General features: G+C 44.6%; 1 protein-coding gene across 3 annotated transcripts in view; it reads right to left on the minus strand.

Annotated features, from left to right (window-relative positions):
* The window catches only part of ANKRD28 (ankyrin repeat domain 28), a 121,347-nt gene that overhangs the window by 28,595 nt on the left and 78,535 nt on the right, over positions 1-14,217 (minus strand). For all 3 annotated transcript variants that reach the window (XM_066584843.1, XM_066584841.1, XM_066584844.1), the window contains exons 6-9: positions 12,975-13,062; positions 10,912-11,054; positions 8,509-8,721; positions 2,978-3,056 (exon numbers count right to left, since the gene is read on the minus strand). In XM_066584843.1, coding sequence (XP_066440940.1) covers positions 2,978-3,056; positions 8,509-8,721; positions 10,912-11,054; positions 12,975-13,062 — 523 coding nt within the window. The remainder of the gene's footprint in view (positions 1-2,977; positions 3,057-8,508; positions 8,722-10,911; positions 11,055-12,974; positions 13,063-14,217) is intronic.

The raw sequence follows: 14,217 nt of genomic DNA on the forward strand, positions 1-14,217 counted from the left end.
CCTGCTGTCCATCCTCAAAGTCAGCACTTCCTGTATACAGTGCACTACTTATGCGTGCACAGCTAATGAAGAGGACTAATCTTGTCATTCTGAGGGCTTATTCCGACGAGTGTATATCAGCCAGGTTTTCACGCCTGGCCGATATATGCTACCCCTCTCTGCAGAAGGGAGGAGGCGGGCTGGGCCGGGAGCAGTGCACTGAGCTCCTGCCCCCTCTCCGCCACTGTTTGCAGTGGGAGGGGTGGGACTGGGTGGAGCAAAGTTCTGCCCGCCCCGCCCCCTCCCATTGCAAATAGTGGCAAGAGGCGGAAGCTCAGTGCACTGCTCCAGGCCCGCCTCCTCCCCTGCAGAGCGAGAGTGTATATCGGCTGAGCGTGAAAACCCGGCCGATATACGCACGTCGGAATTAGGTTTGCATAAGTAATCCGTTGTCTCTAAGAAGCAGCGGCTTTGTGGCAGACGGTGAGAGAATGGGGAGGCAGGTGAGTAAGCGCGATATTTCCGAATCCCCAGTCTCAACGCTCAGGACTTTAGTTTATGGGGCTCGTAGAAACTGACAGTCTCTTTAAAAACTTCTTTAGTAAGAGAGACAACTCTTTTCTGCAGAGGCCCCAAGCAAAAAGTTCAATCTATCAAGGAAAGTTTCCATCAGCTGATAAGTTGCCATTGCCTAAAGCAAGCAGCGCTGCCAGGTAGCGGCTCTCTCCTCTGGCTTATGTACCCTATTAGGCCTGATGGGTTGACCTTTTTATTTCTTTAGAATAAATGCCATCTACCTTACAAAAGCAAGAGCTATACACTGAATGTTAGCGTCTACTTGCATCCGCTTCTGGGCATATACAGATATAGGAGGACAGCAAGAGTAGAAAGAGAAATGCTCTATATATCTCCCAAAATTATCAATTCTATAACGGGATTGATTATTTTTTTTCATACCCAAAACACATTATCTCGGTAACGCAGTGTACCAAAACAGGTCAATAGCAAAAACAAGGAAACGCCCATGCTGTCATTTTTTTCTGAGAAGTCTTATCAGTAATTGTCACGAGGTCAGTAGGGAAAGGCAAAGCTGAATTATTTATGTCATTTCCACAACAGAGACTGAAAGAGGAACAGAAGCCGGTAAAATAAGAAAAGGGCAAAGCAGTAAATAAGCAAAGATCTATTCAGTGCAGCTCATAAAACGTAAAAACGCTGTCCGCCTCACGAGCAACAAACAGAATGGCAATTTTGCTGAAGAAATTAATTAAAAAAGAGCCATGCCAGCAGGAAATGCTATTATCCCTTATTAGGGGTATTCTGGGACATTTGTAATGTTTGCCATCCATGACTGACACGTCAATGGATAATCGGCATGGATCCGCTGCTCGAATCCTCACCGGTCATCTATTTCAGTGCCTGCAATACCAAGTTGGACTGCTGCTCTATGGTCGGCGCTTTCTGCTTCCATTAGCCATGTCATTGTCACTATGGTCAGCGATCTGTGGTCATCAATAGCAAGAGTTAAAAAATGTCCTGAAATAACATTTTAAGGGGGTTTTATAGGGATTGGATAGAGATGACCTACCCTCAGGTTACTTATGCACATCAGATTGCTGGAGGTCCGCTATCGGGAACCCCTGCCAATCAGCCGTTTAAAGAGGCTGTGGTGACTGGGCAGGTGTTGAGGCATCTTCACTGCATACCGGGCACAGTACCATACATTTTGTAGTGGTTGCGCCTGATATAGCAGCTCAATCCCATTCACTTGAATAGGACAGAGATACTGAATGGCCACGTGCTGAATGAACATGAGATCACTGGTCTAGGAGGCTGCGGCCCTCCTTCCAACAGCTGATCAGTGGGGGGTCCTGGGTGCGGATTTTCAAATCCACAGCGTGTTTTTTTTTTTTTTTTGCTAAACCGATGCACAGATTTTCACTGCAGATTTCCCCCCTTCAATGTATTGGGGTCAAAGCCATGGTGACTCCGCAGCACACCCCACCTGTGGAATCACTGTGGATTCCAGACAGAAGCATTCTTTACTTTTTTTCTACAAAGCAACGTGTACTCCGCATACCAAAATATGTCATCTTCAGACAGGAGACTCCCCGACCTCAGGAGAGATCACACGTCAGGAATTCTCTGTTTTGGATGCCTGTGTCCGGAGGGGGAATGGTTTCTCCTTGTGAAGAGTGCCAAGTTGACATAGGGAGACTCATAGGCCAAGCTATACACTCCGCTGGAAAAGTTGGCATGCAAATGAAGCACGGTATATCTTTAGGGTGGGTTCCCACCGGGCGGATTCCCGCCGGAAATCTCGCAGTTTGGCCGCAGCAAAAACCGCGAGATTTCCGCCGGGAGAAGCGCTGCGTAAAAACCCGTGGCGGCTTTGAAGTGGTCCGGCCGCTCGCTCTTCCGCTGCGGCCGGCGCTCCCATAGAGGAGAGCGCGGCGGAAAGAAAAAAGAATGGACATGTTGTGGTCGGCAAAACTGCGCCGCAGCTTCGGCCGGATTAACCGCAGCGGATTGGCTGTCCCGTGTGGACGAGATTTCTCAGAAATCTCGTCCACATGGCTGGCTAATCCCGAGATTAGCGGCCGCATGCGGAATTTCCGTGGCAAATCCGCCCTGTGTGAGCCCCCCCTTACTGTCTATATACTTTGGCATGTCGTAAGTGAGAAAATGTTTTTTTTTCCCCACTTCATACATTAGTGGTATATTAAGAAGATCTGCCATTACTGTTTTTTTCTGCAGTATACTAACATTTATCAGACGGACGGTGACCAGAAGGTTTCATCTGAGCAATGGACGTCTATGGACACATTTAGAGAGTATGTTTAGTTTTCCCCACTCTACGAGGCCTTTCTTGATAAAATTCTGTCTACCTCTGGCCACCACTAGGGGGAGGTTCGGAGCCTACTGAATTCTGTTTACCCATTTAAGTCAATAACAAGAGGTATTTGGAGATCTGCGTTCGGAAAAAGGAAACAATTACCATTTTGGATTATTGTTTGTGACCTGGAGAAGCAACCATGAATAGCAGTCATGTGCAGAGGAGTCTTCCCATCTTTACTCTGAAAGATAAAAACAACGAGAATCTGTAGACTTCACATGAAATAAAATGAGCAGCTATATACGGGAAAAACATCCATCGCACATCAATACAGCCGCTTGTCCCCCAAAGCCTCGAGCTTTCAGAACTTTTCTTATCCTTTATAAGTTATCTGAATCCGTAGCCGAGCCTTCTAATAGATATGGCCACCGTCTACATTGCAGCAACATAAATTACATAAACACTGACACGTTCCAACGCTGTATTTATGCATCAAAATACCCAAGAACGTTATTTATGTCTTGCAACATGTATTATAAGTTTGTATAGTGACAAAAAAGATATAAATTAGAAAAAATACTACATCCAGGACCATGTTTCACTGAAAATAAGACACTGTCATATTAATTTTTGCCCCAAGAGGCACTACATCTTATTTTTTGGGGGGGCGGGGAAGAGGGAGGGGGGTGTCTTAAACTCATCTAGCTGGCGGCATTCCGATGCCTTGAGCTAGTCTCTGGCGGCGCTGTGGCAGGCTGCTGTGTCCTCCACGCTGACCGCATTCTCTTCCTGGTAATGAATGGGGCTTTGAATAGCCCGCCTCCAGCATGCGAGTGCTGTGATTGGATCCCGAGCGCTGCTGGCTCAGCCAATCAGAGCCGGTGCTCGATTAACCAATCACAGCCATTCAGTGATGTAATTTGTGAATGATCGAGCGCCGGCTCTTGATATCTTAAAGGGGCACTCCAGTTATTTTTGTCTTTTTATTGGTGATCTAGCTCTCCTCTCCCAGGATATAAAAGTTGATCAGTGTTGCCTTGGTTAGTTATTCTTTTCTATCTGAAGCTCCTGGCCACTCCTCAGATGGTCACGTGATCTCAATTCCGACGAGCTAAGATCTACTTAGGGTTATGCTATCTGAAACTAGTCAATTTCACAGTCTGTGTGATGTGGTTACACGGAGCCTAGCACAGAAACTGGCTAGATGGGGATAGAGGCACTCCTATCAGTTACTGATGGTGATGATACAGCTCCTGTCACACCGTGCTAATAGAGGAGATCACACATCTCAGCTCAGGTAGTAACGGTATAGCCTCTATCTAATGCAGGCAGAATGGTATAGCTTCTAACTAAATGCTGTGTTGATGGATGCATCATGGGATAGATTTCAAATGGGAAAGTAAAAACTAATCTCAAGATGGTGCCTGATAAGCATCAGGCAGGGAACAGAGTTACACTGCATGGAAGTGATTGCAAAATACCGAGCCCTTCAGAGTGTAACAGACAATCAGTTCAGGGGTGCAGAGAATTTAAAAAAGGTGTGTGGGAGGGGGGGTGTCATCAAAGTGGCCCTTTATATTTAAAGTGTGGACATTGAGAATTGGATTATTTCTCAATTATACACAATATTTTAAGAGGGAGAGGGGAACAAGCCAGCGCCAGACCCCTGTGGCAGCAAGTGGTGTAGCTCAAGCTTCTGTTGTGCCTTCCATATATAACAGAAGCCGAGACACACTGTCACAATCCATTGTACAATGGATACCAAAAGGCACCCGATGAACCGTATGGAGTTCTAATGGGGTCCATCAGGGTTCTGTTTAGATGGAAAGAACAGCACCAAGTGAGACAATGATTGACAACGGAGCCTCCAAAGCAAATGTGAACAGAGCGGCCTCTAAAGTGCAACGCTAAAGCAAGAAAAAGACCTTCGGCATATTTTATTCATAATGTGCAGTATTTCCGTAATGGTTTCATCATCCTTGATAACGGATGCTTAGTAAAATTTTACAATCTGATTTACAAGTCAGAACAAAAACCCCGAGATCTTCTTTTTAATGCTAATTCTTTTCAATGTTATCACTTTAGATATTTTGTTGTGATCAAAATGTTAAACTTTTAGACTTGTTTTCCGAGACAGAAAATGCGTTCGGCGAAGGATTCCTTAGATGTGCGGCAGCTTTTGATGTTGAATTGAAAAAAAAAAAAAAAAAAGATATAGAACCTCCTAAGAGTTTTCACTGTAACAAGGCGGCTTGTTCAACCATAATAAATGTGCTGTATGTATAACAGTCTCCGAATGCATGCTTGAGCCAGCCAGCCATGCGTGATGTCAAGAAACTAGGTCAACTTTGGCGTAATCCGTTTCCTCTGAAAGCACTTAAGACTGAAGCGTTTGCCATTAGCCGCTGATTTGACATGGTCCATTCACTTTTATAGTCAGAGATCACCATCAACTCAAAGTAACTGCTAAAGACCACTGAATCTATAGATAACAGGATATCAAGAGAATGGCATTACATAATCCTTTCATAGGGGGCAAAGAGAAATAAAAAACGCACCACATTGGTCCTGCTAGGATCTACTAGCGCTACAGGGCAGAAGAACACCACCAGTTAAAATACCAAATGTCATAAAGGATAAGCAAACCATTATGACACATGAGAATAAGGATCACAACTGAAAAATCTATCTCGAGTTCGGAACATGGAAACTAATAGAATAAATCACAGACCAATCATTCTACTCAATGGGATAATATCTGGTTACAATTTCCCTCTAGTAAACATAATAGCTGTGAAAGTATGCTAGAATTCTGAATATTCTGGTTTTGCTGATGAATACAATTAACAACATGCAAAAGGTCTAACAGAGTCAAAGCTCCGACGTCTAAGAATAGCAGAAACCAAATTCCACAGGGAAAAATATCAATTTCCGCACCATTACTTTCCCAGAGTTTTTCCAAAAATGACTCCTCCCTTTCATTTCAGGCTACACTTATACATGTTTAATGCAGATCCATATTTATATTTGCACAGCAGTTCTAGGAAGTTTACATTTATGGATCCCTACTTACCAAGCTTCTTAAGGTTGATACGCTACGGTAGTCTGCAATGGAAGAAGCTGCAAAAGTGCTGCAGCCTCTTCAATGTTTCCATAGGTGTACGATCCTATCCGTGCTCATAACGTCGTACTTTTTGGAGCGGCTGTTCTGATTATATAAGTGCGGTCCCATTGAAGTGAATAAAACAACTGTGGTACTTGGAACAGCTGCTACGAACAGTACTGGCAGCATCAATTGCACAAGTGCAGCAGCGCCTTTAGTCAGCTAACCTGCAGGGGTCCAGGCATCGATCAGATATTGATGGCCTATCCTGAGCATAGATGATTTATATAAGCCCGATAACCCCTTTAACCGTTGTGTGGCACAAGGGTTAAAGCGCTGAACTACAAAAGGAGGATTGAGTCTAAGAGAGGCCATGGTGCTGCGCGACAATTAATGCAACCAACCTAACCCTTCCTGTTACTGATACTTAACCCTTTCCAATCCAATTTGTATCCTGGTTTTCCTAGAGGGCTTACTCTTTTTCTGCCGTTATACAACGGCGCTATATACTGGCTAAAGCCAGTACTGCATGAGGTGACACGTTGGATAGGCCCCAACAGCAGAGAGGCTGGCAATATACAGTAAGAGCACCCAGACGGACGTCTTCTAACATCGGAGCTGTACAGCCGTAAATCATAATGTCTTCAGACGTCAGACAGTGGATTGGAAAGGGCTAAAGCGAACTGCCCTACAAGCCCTGATTATATTCTATCAGGGCATTTCGACCTCACAAATCAGGTCGCTGATTGGGAATTCCAATGAGTGATATAATCCAATATTTGTGTATACACCAGAGAACAGCGCCGATCGCCAGGAGGTTCCAGCAGCTAGAGCTTTGCTAATCGATTCAGTCAAGGAAGCTTTTAAGCTAAAACTCACGTTTTTAGTGTTTTATAACATAAAAACAGAAGCCTGCAATCTTTTTTTTACAGTTCAAGCCTGCAAGCAGTCCCTTAGTAGATTACATAAGAGAAAGAAAACCTCACACTAAATAAAAAGGTGACCCCTACGGACATAACACAATGCAACAAAAAAGTTGATTTTAACCACTATTTTATACAAGGCCAACAGGTCAGCTGACGAAAGTCGGGATTAAATAAGTAGAACTGGGTGCGCACAATGTCTATGGTGACTGTTTAGTTTAGGTAGGGAGGAGGATATCCTCTATCGTACATGTCTAATATGTGTTCCTGGACTTCCAAGTATGCCAGAAAACTGTTAAATATGCTTTGCAATGCAACCACAAATGTTGCCATTTTAATGAGAAACAGCAGAAAACTACCGGTATCTAAAACACATAGACCTCCTGAAGACGGGCGGAAATTCCGCGGTGGGATTCCCTGCAGAATTTCCGCCCGTACACGCCTGCATAGGATTGCATTACAATCACGCGCAGAAAACAAACCACGGCATGCACTAATTCTGTGTGGGGCTCGCAGTGCCCCGCACAGAAACGTTACCTCCCGGCCGCCAGCTCCGCTCTGCGCATGCGCCGGCTGCCCAGCAGCCGGCACATGAAAGAGCCGGAGCTGCGGGAGCGGGTGAGTGCCGCGCTGGTCTCTGCAGCCGGATCGGGTCTCTCTCGCAGCCGGATCCGACCCGGTCGTCAGCAGGCGGCCATAGGCACACATATATAAGTCTGGGATACTGGCTGCAAAATGGTCCCACCTAACGTAGCCTACCTGAAAGAGAGCTTGTCACATTGAACATACAGCCCAGTTTGTGGAAGCAGATTCAGATCTAGTTTTGTGAGAAACTTGTATTCTACAGATTTAAAATTCCTGCTTTATGTATATTTAGGAGTCCAGTGGGCGGTCCTATCGATGACTGACAGCTATTCCTATATGTAAACTCGTGCTGAGCTGTCAATCATGGAGTAAGACAACCTGCTGGAATTTTATGCATAGTATAACTTGTTTTATTGATTTCAATCCTTTCTCTTTCTGAGTTATTCTCTCACTAAACTACGTAGCAATCTGCTGAGCTCCTCCCGCTTTACAGCCTGCTGCCCTCAGACTGGACGTCGTATGTAAAAGTGACAGGTTTCCTTTAAAAGGGGGATCACCATCGGAGCCAAATAGGTCTTCCATAACACCACAGAAGTGAATGGGGGTTCTTCTATAGCTTGACGTGATATCATGGTGAGCCATGCAATCAAGGTGGTTTATTTACACTTTTAATTACTTTTCAATGGAGAATAGCTTTTTAATAGGTTAAGATAAGATAACCTTTGTGCCATCCCATCACAATTAAGGCAAAATCTGCCCCATTTGTATGCAGTTTCTTTAACTCCTGAGTTGTGGAGACAGTGCAGCTTGCTATGCTGTTCACTTCTACAGGGTTTTGGACACCATGTAGAACAAGCTAGTTTAGTTATTTGCATGCTCCTGATTACCAGTGGCCATAGTAATGAGCTTGGATGGATTTAAGAATTTTAGTCACAAAATAGGCATTGGTTTTTGCCCTTAAGAAATTCAATTTGTTTTGTCAGGACAACCATGCCATTAGTAACTTTGGGTCTAGAGACCTATAAATCTTATTACCTAACTTGTCATCATGCAAACATAAAAAGGAATGTAATGCCTCTTACCTTAATATTCACATCTGCACCATTGCAAACCAAGAGTTCCAAGCACAAAGCTCCGTGTGTCGATGCAGCAGCAAAATGTAAAGGAGAAAACCCGCGCTCATTTACTTGGTTCACATTAGCACCACAATCTAGAAGTTCATTCACCACTACATCTTGTCCGTTGTAGCAGGCCACATGAAGGGGGGTGTTCCCATAGGCATTCGATTCATTCATCTAATTGAGAAATTAAGGGAAGAAAAATAAGATGGCGTGCAAAGCAAGTACTACTGCTGTTTAACAAGCAGCTACACACAGAATTAAATTAAAGGCTGTGGTACACTGTAGCCTATGTGTCACCTATCCCAACCTAAAGGGGCTAAAAGAAACATGGGTTTACAAGCAAAGGCCCATTTACACGGAACGATGATCGCTCAAAGATCGCTCAAACGACAGAGTGACAACTTTGAGCGATCATTTTGCATAAACTATTAAGTAGCTACTCAGCTACTTAAGAGCAATTAAGTGTGCAAATGAAGCCTTTAGCTGAAAGCAGTTAATAGCCCAAGGTCTCTTATCTGCATTCAGGTCCTTTCTTCTCCAGTGGGAAACAATGCTGTCAGCACTCCCCGTGGAGAACTACGGATAAGGCTGAGTTAGAATTTTTAGGTTGGACTGAATTTAACGAACAGCTAGCAGTGCCCAAAACGTGCACAATGGCCGTGCGTTTAGATGCAAAGATTATTGCTCAAACGATCGCTTTTTAGTGATTTTTGAACGATCATCGCTCTGTGTTAAATGGGCCTTAGGGCTCATACCCGCTGGTGTTTTTTTTTTTCTCTTGCGCTGTGAGAGAGCAAGTGAAAACACTCGCCTCAAATCGCAAGAAAAATGCTGTGATATCGCCAGTGTTTTCAATGGGGCCAGCGACAGCAGCACTAGCCCCATTGAAAACATAGGGAGAACATCACGGACTTCTGCCACAGCTGTGGCAGAAGTCCAGCATGCTATCCCATTGCTTTCAATTGGGTCGGCGCTGCTGCCGTCCCCATTGAAAGCAGTGGTTTGTGGCAATCCCCGCAGCACGATTTTCGGGGAAGGGCCCTGAAAATCATCCCTAGCTGGTACTACAGCTGGCTCCCCTGCACTGCTGTCAAGCACTTTCAGCTTCCTGAAAGGGCTGTGCTGATTGGCTGAGCGCTCAGCCAATTACAACCAGCAATTAGCTATTCATTCATGAATAGCTAAGCGCTGGCTGTATTTGGCTGAGCGCTCAGCTAATCTGCACAGCCCTTTCAGGAGGCAGGGATTTTTAAATCCCCACCTGCTGAAAGGGGTTGGACAGCAGTGCAGGGGAGCCAGCTGGATGACGCATCTGAGCGACGGAGGGGTGAGTAAAGTTTTTTTTTTTTTTTTTTAACCAGCTAGAGACGATTTTCAGGGAAGGGCTTATATTTCAAGCCTTTCACCGAAAATCATGCTGCGGGGGTTGCCACAAACCACTGCTTTTAATGGGGCCGGCAGCAGCACCGACCCCATTGAAAGCAATGGAATAGCATGTTGAACTTCTGACAGAAGTCCGCGATATCCTCCCTATGGTTTCAATAGGGATAGTGCTGCTGCCACTGGCCCCATTTAAAACACTGGCGATATCACAGCGTTTTTCTTGCGCTGTGAGTCGAGTGTTTTCACTTGCTCTCGCAGCGCAAGAGGGAGAAAAAAACACCCGTGGGTAGGAGCCCTGAAGTTGTACTACCGAATTGTCTTCCACTTTTTATGATCTTCTCTTATCTTTTCTACACAGATACATGGTTCAAAATATTTCTTGATTTTAAAAAAAGTGCACATAAATTGCAGGAGGGAGGGAAGAGATTGATGTGCTTATGACTATGAACAAGTCCAGACAAACTAAAGGATGGGAAGCCTTAAGGCAGGGGAAATGCAAGGTGACTGCAAAGTACACCACACATCAAACACTAGGCTTGCGGGCTGAATCCAGCCTTTCCCCTAATTTTATGTGGCCCGGCAGCTATGCAGAATCTTAATAGGCATTGTACTCACCCAACTTGTAAGCCGTGGTCCGGCGGCGGCAGTACAGTCTGTGGTCATTGACTTCAGTCACCCAGCGGCTGCGTGCTCCGCACAGACGCTAAGGGGAGTGGTTAGTAGCCACAGTTTCAGCAGCGGCTGCTGCCGGACCAGATTTGTATTCCGGGTGAATGCAATGCTTATAGGGATGCTGCCCAGGCAAAGGGTAATAGGAAGGAAGGGGGTTGCTATTACTGCTGGGGTCGCTATGGAGGACCCAATTACTACTGGGATCACTATTACAATTACATTCAGCCCCTTGAAGGCAACCATAAAGCTGATGTGGCCCTCGGTGAAAGTGAGTTTGACACCCCTGAAGTGCACCTTGCTTAAACTTACATCTACTCCCAGGTCTAACAGATATTTGACTACACTGATCATCCCACTGGAGGCTGCAGCATGCAGGGGTGTGTAGGACTTCTTGTCTTTGCACATGACTTCTGCTCCATGAGTCACAAGTAATTTGACAACTTCAATGTGACCTAGAAGAAAAAAAACAAAACACAAAAACATGAAGACACGACTGATAAATGTACAAAATAAATATGGTTAATGAGATAACTGCACTATCTTACAAGAATTTGCACACCTTTATCAGCCTAATTTCACACGGGAGAGGGAGATATCGGGCCATAAAACTCGGCCCAATATTGCGCCCGGGAACGTGAGATTTGCCCGCAGAAGCCAAAAACACCTTACATCACTTCAGGAAAGTAGCAATCCTAGTAGCTTGTAGCCGCACCAGAGGATCGGCAAGCGTTTCCCATTGCTTTTAATGGGAAACTTCGCATGGCACTTGTGTGCACCTCACACGCTGTGCCATGTATTTTGCGGCCACATTGAAGACAATGGATGATGCGTTCCGAAGGGACGCCCAAAGATAGGATATGCTGTAATTTTTTCCACACCGCAATGCAAGGAAAAAAGAAATAAAAAATTGCTCATGTGTATGACCCCATTCAAAAGAATGGGGTCATATGTGTGCGAGATTTCCTCGGCTTTATGATAGTCACGAGTTCTAAACACACAGTCTCAAATTCAATGCGGTTTTACTTTGGTTTGAGGGTATGGATGTCTCATGATTGGAGTCCCGACTGGAACCCTACTGAGCATCTTTGGGATGAGCTTGAACGTCGAGTCAGAAAATACGAACACTATCCATCTTCTTTGAGAGAACTCACCAGAAGTTTGCAGGATGAATGGAAGGAAATACCAGCTGAATACCAGATGTTAATATAAAGTATGCCATGGAGAGTATCCAATGCCATTAGAGCCAAAGGAGCCCCACTAAGTAATAACATATGTAAATAAATACCACTTTATTCTAAAAGGCTCATTTAGACAACGATTATCGCTCAAAAGATGTATTTTGATCGACTTTTGAGCAATAATAGTTGTGTCATTTACAGCGCAAGATAAATCGCTCAAGATGAGCACCTTGCGCCGCGAGTGGAGGATGCAGAAGACAAGCGGGGGTGTCCCCATTTGTCTTCTGCATCCAGCTGTTCTCCGCTCGGAGCGCCCGGCTGTTACACAGCCCGGCGCTCTGAGCGGAGGATGCAGAAGACAAGTGGGGTGTCCCAGCTGTTCCCCGCTCCGAGTGCCCTGCTGTTATATGGCCAAGCTCTCGGAGCGGAGGATGCAAAAGACAAGCGGGGTGTACCCACTTGTCTTCTGCATCCAGCTGTTTTCTGCATTGAGCGCTCGGCTGTTATACAGCCAAGCACTCCATGCGGGGTATGGAGAACAGAGCTGGACCGGTCTGTTCTTCATATCCCGCCTGTCATCAGGGAGCGGGATACAGCTGAAACAATAGTATCAGCTGTATCCCGCTGTAAATCCCTGATGAGGCGCATCGTTGTCTTTCAGCATGCTGAAAGACAACTATTAGTGACGGCTTAACGAAAACTGCGCCATGTCAGTGCAGTTACACACAACGATTATCGATCAAAAGACGGCTTTTGAGCGACTTGAGTGATAATGGTTGTGTATAAATGGGCCTTTACTCATGTGTCCAATTAGTTTTGGTAGCATAGTGTACAACTTTTAAATAGATGGTCCAAGACAGGGTTTCCCAACCATGGCTCCAGGGGACCTTGAGAAAAGTTCCATGCGGTGATAGGATGCCACATATCTTTGATAGTCCGGTGGTTCTAGACTGGCAAAGCTGTCTGGCATCCAGACCTTGCACTATGTGCAGCATACATAATCATTTCTGGCATTGGAGCCTTTCTTCAGGCCTGGGGCGCAGAGAAGTGTAAGAAAACTGGAAGAGAACCAGACTGGCGGTGAGCTCCAGGGCATTCTACACCCCATCCTCAGATATGATTGACTTATTTAAGTGACTGAATAAAACTTGACAAATTTTGGTCAAAATGACCCAGCATGTAAAAAAAACTTACCCATGTAGGCTGCCCAATGGATCGCCCGCCTGTCTTTTTTATCAAATGCGTTAATATTGGCACCTCGTGATAAAAGTAAACTGACCATCTGCAACATAAAAGAAATCTGTTGGCGATGACAACTATGACAAGTGACGCACGTTCATTCCGCTTTAAGATCAGAACATTATGAAACGCTGTTAGAAGTTTTGACTAATTTCTTAAATGGCCAAAGAGCCTAAGATATCAACTAGAAATCGTGAACAAAACAATAATTACTCCGCAGGCACTTTATTGTCAAAGTCCAGGGCATACAGTGTTATAAAGCAGAAAAATGCCTTAACTGTAGAAAGTGTCTGACAGTAAGCAGATTACAATGGCGGTAATTTATTAAGACCAAGGCTTTAAAACGCCAGTCTTCATATGAACTCTGCCAGCACAAAATGTGCCTTCCGTATAAAGGGGCTCACCCCTCTTCATACAATAGGTGCATCGTGGGCTGCCCATATACCTACAGAGAACTTGGTCAGCTATGATCTGGAGAAGTGGCGATAGCAGGTGTAGACCGCCAAAATGTGCACCTATTGCATGCCAGTGTAACCCTGGCAGTACGTGTTCAATTTCCATGCAGGGCCACCACAGGTGAAATTAAAGGGGCTGTCTGCTTTTTGTTTTTTCCCCCCACTAATGACCTCTGGATAGGTCATCAGTAGTTGATGAACGGAGGTCTGCTGCTCGGGACCCCCGCCCACCAGCCGCTTGTCCATTATCTATACTTTTTTTCTCCATATTTCTAATTACAACATTTTAATAAAAAACCAACATATTTGGTATCGCTGTATCTGCAAAAGCCTAATCTATCAAAGTAATGCATTATTTGGCCCACATGTTGTCAGAAAAAAAACCAAAAACAACATAATAGTCTTTTTTGGTCACATCCTCTCCAAGAAAAAAAATTAGTAAGTCAAAAATATGTCTTCCAAAATAGTACCAACAGAACCTACAGAACATCCTGAAAAAACAAGCCCTCACAGAAATATGGTCGATGCAAAAAAAAAACAAAAATAAAAAAAGCTTATGGTAGTCAGAAGATAGCGGCAGAAAATGTTAGATTTTCTTCCAAAAATACTGTTTTTTAAAGATAGAACAGCAAAAAATACATAGATTTTGTAGCGTTGTAATTGTATTGATCCGTAGAATAAAGTTAGGTAATTTTTGACGCAGTAAGTACACATTAAAAACAAGACAGACCCAAAGATAGCGG

The sequence above is a fragment of the Eleutherodactylus coqui genome, chromosome 12 (assembly GCF_035609145.1).
Source record: "Eleutherodactylus coqui strain aEleCoq1 chromosome 12, aEleCoq1.hap1, whole genome shotgun sequence".
Classification (NCBI taxonomy): Eukaryota; Metazoa; Chordata; class Amphibia; order Anura; family Eleutherodactylidae; genus Eleutherodactylus; species Eleutherodactylus coqui.